Raw genomic sequence first — 3,068 nt, forward strand, 5'->3', positions numbered from 1 at the left:
CATGTTTTTCAGCGAGCCCTGTCCAGTAATTAGTGCTGCTCCTACAACAAAAGAGAAAATAGAACATTACTGCACAATCACAATTAATGTTAATCTGTGTTGTTATTAGTGTCAAGTTATATATGATATATGATGACTCTCTTGCTTACTTTTATAGCATTCTTGCATGGCTTTCTCGATTGTCGTCATCAGACTGCTGTAGATTGTTTTCTTACGCTCCCGGATGATTTGGTTGAGTATTGTCCTCATTTTTTCTTCCTTTGAGAGAGAAAATAAAGTATAGATCAACATATTTGAAAACAAAGTTAAAGGTAACACAAACAGCATGATAATGGACTAATGGATAGGATGGTAGTAGGATGGTAGTAGAGGTCTTTTACCTCTGTCTTGAGAAATATCAGTTGCAGTTCGACATCCTTGTGCTTTTGAATCAGCCTCTCTGTGTCAAGTGAAAAGTTATTCATGACCCCCTTGAATGGTCCATATTTTCTTTCGTTTCTGAAACGTGAAGTTGAGATGTTTCATAAAAGGTAGTATTGTAGAGGATAATAATTAATTAATAATGTATTTTATATGTATTATATTGCATTATCTGTATAATGTAGATTTTAATTGAATTATTTTCTTCATAGTTTGTAAAATGGACCAACAAAGGGTTTTATGTCCCCATTAGGTAATTTCTTACGGGAAGGTCTTTCTGAACTCCTGATCAATGCTGTCAGTCAAGTATGAAGCCAAGTCCGCATTGAGGTTTATTTGTTTTACTGTTCCGCTCTTTGGTTTGTATGTGCCATTGTTCAAAACTACACACTTCATTATCTTGTGAAAACCGGCACCTGCTACCCCTATCTAAAACAAATAAGAAACATTTTAAACATGTATTCATATGAGGTACAAAATCATTTGTTTTGAATAAAAATGTAAATACGTACAGGATACAAGACAGACTTCACAACACTTTCACATGAACGCTTGGATTGTTCAACCCCCTGACTAAGGCATTTTTTAAAAGTCTTATAAGCATCCTCCATGGGTTTTCTGACTTTATCAAGCTCTTTCCTCATGTGTTCTTCAAGGTCTGTGCACACTTCAGGTTTTCCACCAGCCTGAAATCAAACACAACACATTCAGTATTCAAAGCAATGAAACTATAATACTACCTGATTGGGTTTTCTTTCAAGGCAGCATTTATCTCATTTTTTGCTCTTTACAGATACTGCAACTACTGTTGCTACTGCTCAATTAAAAGACAGGGCTTACATATGATGTTTACAAATTAATTCCACAAACACTATAAGTAGAACTGTCACAAGGTCATTTCAATTCAGATTTGGTTTTGTTTTGTTTTGTTTCTGTCGTTTTCAGTGAGCTTGGCATTCGCAAGAAACATAATTAGGCTACTGTAACTAGCATTGTTTAAATTCATCATAAGGGTAGGTAGGTCGTAGGTACATATTAGCTCAATGTCTACACCACTGTCTCATATTCCAAAAAAATTCTGAAGCAAAATAACTTTAAGTTGGCACTTCAAGTGAAAAGCTCAACTTATGTTGTAATTGTTGGCCAAACTTTAGTAACATTAAATGAGCAGTTCAAGAACTCTACTATCAGTAATGTTGTAAAGTGGAATTTGGAATAACAAGTACGTCAGCTAACGATAGTATCCCTGGAAAAACATTAACAACTCCTGGAGTTTAGCTAATTGTAATGGCTAGATACTAATTCGAAATAACTCAACTGTATCAAGCTAATGACAGTCCCAGGCTTAACATATTGTCATTGAAGCCAATTAAGGTTATAACACTATTGTAAGCTATTCTTACCTTAAGGCATGTGGGAAATCAAAAACTGACCTCCAAGAGACCCTCAAGTTCGCATCCCATTTATTTTTTGTTTGTTAATTTATCAATTCTGTTGCAATCGAGTACACACCCTTTAATTACTGTTGTTGTGCAGTCTTCTTCAAAAATCAGGAAATATACTACTTTGAAGGTCTTTATGTAGGGTGACATTACACATACTCTTGTAATTTGACTTTCGCACATTTGAGCGTAGTTTCTCTTAAGATTATTTATTTGCTATGAATATTTTTATTTTCTGTCAATTAATGACAATTAAGAAAACTAAAGACAATCAAATAAGTTTGATCTTACCACTTCTCTATAGCTGGCACCTTGAATCAGAGAGAGAATCCCATAAGCTCCAGACACATAGTTTAATGTCTTTGAGTGACAGTCATTGAGATTTTGCAGAAAACTCTGAAGTTTGGGTATTTCTGTAAAAAAAAGTAGTTTGTCTCTTACATATTCACACATACTTAAATTTAAATCTCAAAATGCAATTAGTCATGATTGTTTAAAGTGTTTAAAGTAAACTAAAAGAAAATATGCATTTTAGCTACACACTTTCCATTATAAAAAAATATGCATATATACAGACTTCACCTACCAGTGTCGTCTGGGTTTAGACGTTTTCTTTTCAGAAACTCTTTGGAGCTCACTGTGAACACTTTGAAACTTTCATCACTGAAATGTTTCTGACAAAAAATGTTTTGATTTTAAGGCAGGCTTGCAGGTGTAGACAATCTTACATTTTCTTTTAGTCTATACAACTCACCTTAATCTTGTTTAGTTTACTGAATTCTCCTCTCACTTTGTCCTTGGCTTTACTGTTTTCTTTTAATATGAGAGCACGGACATCAGCTGCTGAGCTATAAGAAAAGGTTTGTATAAGTATAAGTGGCACTGCTGTAATTATTAGAGAAAATTAGAGAAACAATTTAGAGACAGCTTTTTCAGTTTAGTTTGGTTTTTGCATCTAGAGTAGGAGTCTCTTAATATCTTAAAGCAGGTCGACTTAATATATTGACTGTAGACAAATATCACAGTTTTTCATGTTCAGCTGACCTACTGGAACTGGAATAATTAAATAGTATAATATATAGAGTACCAATTGAACAGTGTTTCCATTTGCTTATATTCTTACACATTTATATAAGATTACATACACACTGATGAATATTTTAGATGTTAAATTTGACTTTGTATTGAATCCTAAATCACTTACAG

General features: G+C 33.5%; 1 protein-coding gene across 1 annotated transcript in view; it reads right to left on the reverse strand.

Annotated features, from left to right (window-relative positions):
- Positions 1-3,068, reverse strand: part of LOC118323161 (nuclear GTPase SLIP-GC-like) — a gene marked incomplete at its 3' end in the record, with an annotated part of 15,035 nt that overhangs the window by 674 nt on the left and 11,293 nt on the right. The window contains exons 6-13 of the mRNA XM_035655092.1: positions 2,617-2,747; positions 2,449-2,536; positions 2,154-2,275; positions 933-1,106; positions 686-849; positions 381-498; positions 150-258; positions 1-41 (exon numbers count right to left, since the gene is read on the reverse strand). The exon at positions 1-41 is cut by the window's left edge and continues 108 nt beyond it. Of these exons, the coding sequence (XP_035510985.1) occupies positions 1-41; positions 150-258; positions 381-498; positions 686-849; positions 933-1,106; positions 2,154-2,275; positions 2,449-2,536; positions 2,617-2,747 (947 nt within the window). The remainder of the gene's footprint in view (positions 42-149; positions 259-380; positions 499-685; positions 850-932; positions 1,107-2,153; positions 2,276-2,448; positions 2,537-2,616; positions 2,748-3,068) is intronic.

Source organism: Morone saxatilis, unplaced genomic scaffold, assembly GCF_004916995.1.
Source record: "Morone saxatilis isolate NCDOM2014 unplaced genomic scaffold, NCSU_SB_2.0 Contig14, whole genome shotgun sequence".
Taxonomy (NCBI): Eukaryota; Metazoa; Chordata; class Actinopteri; family Moronidae; genus Morone; species Morone saxatilis.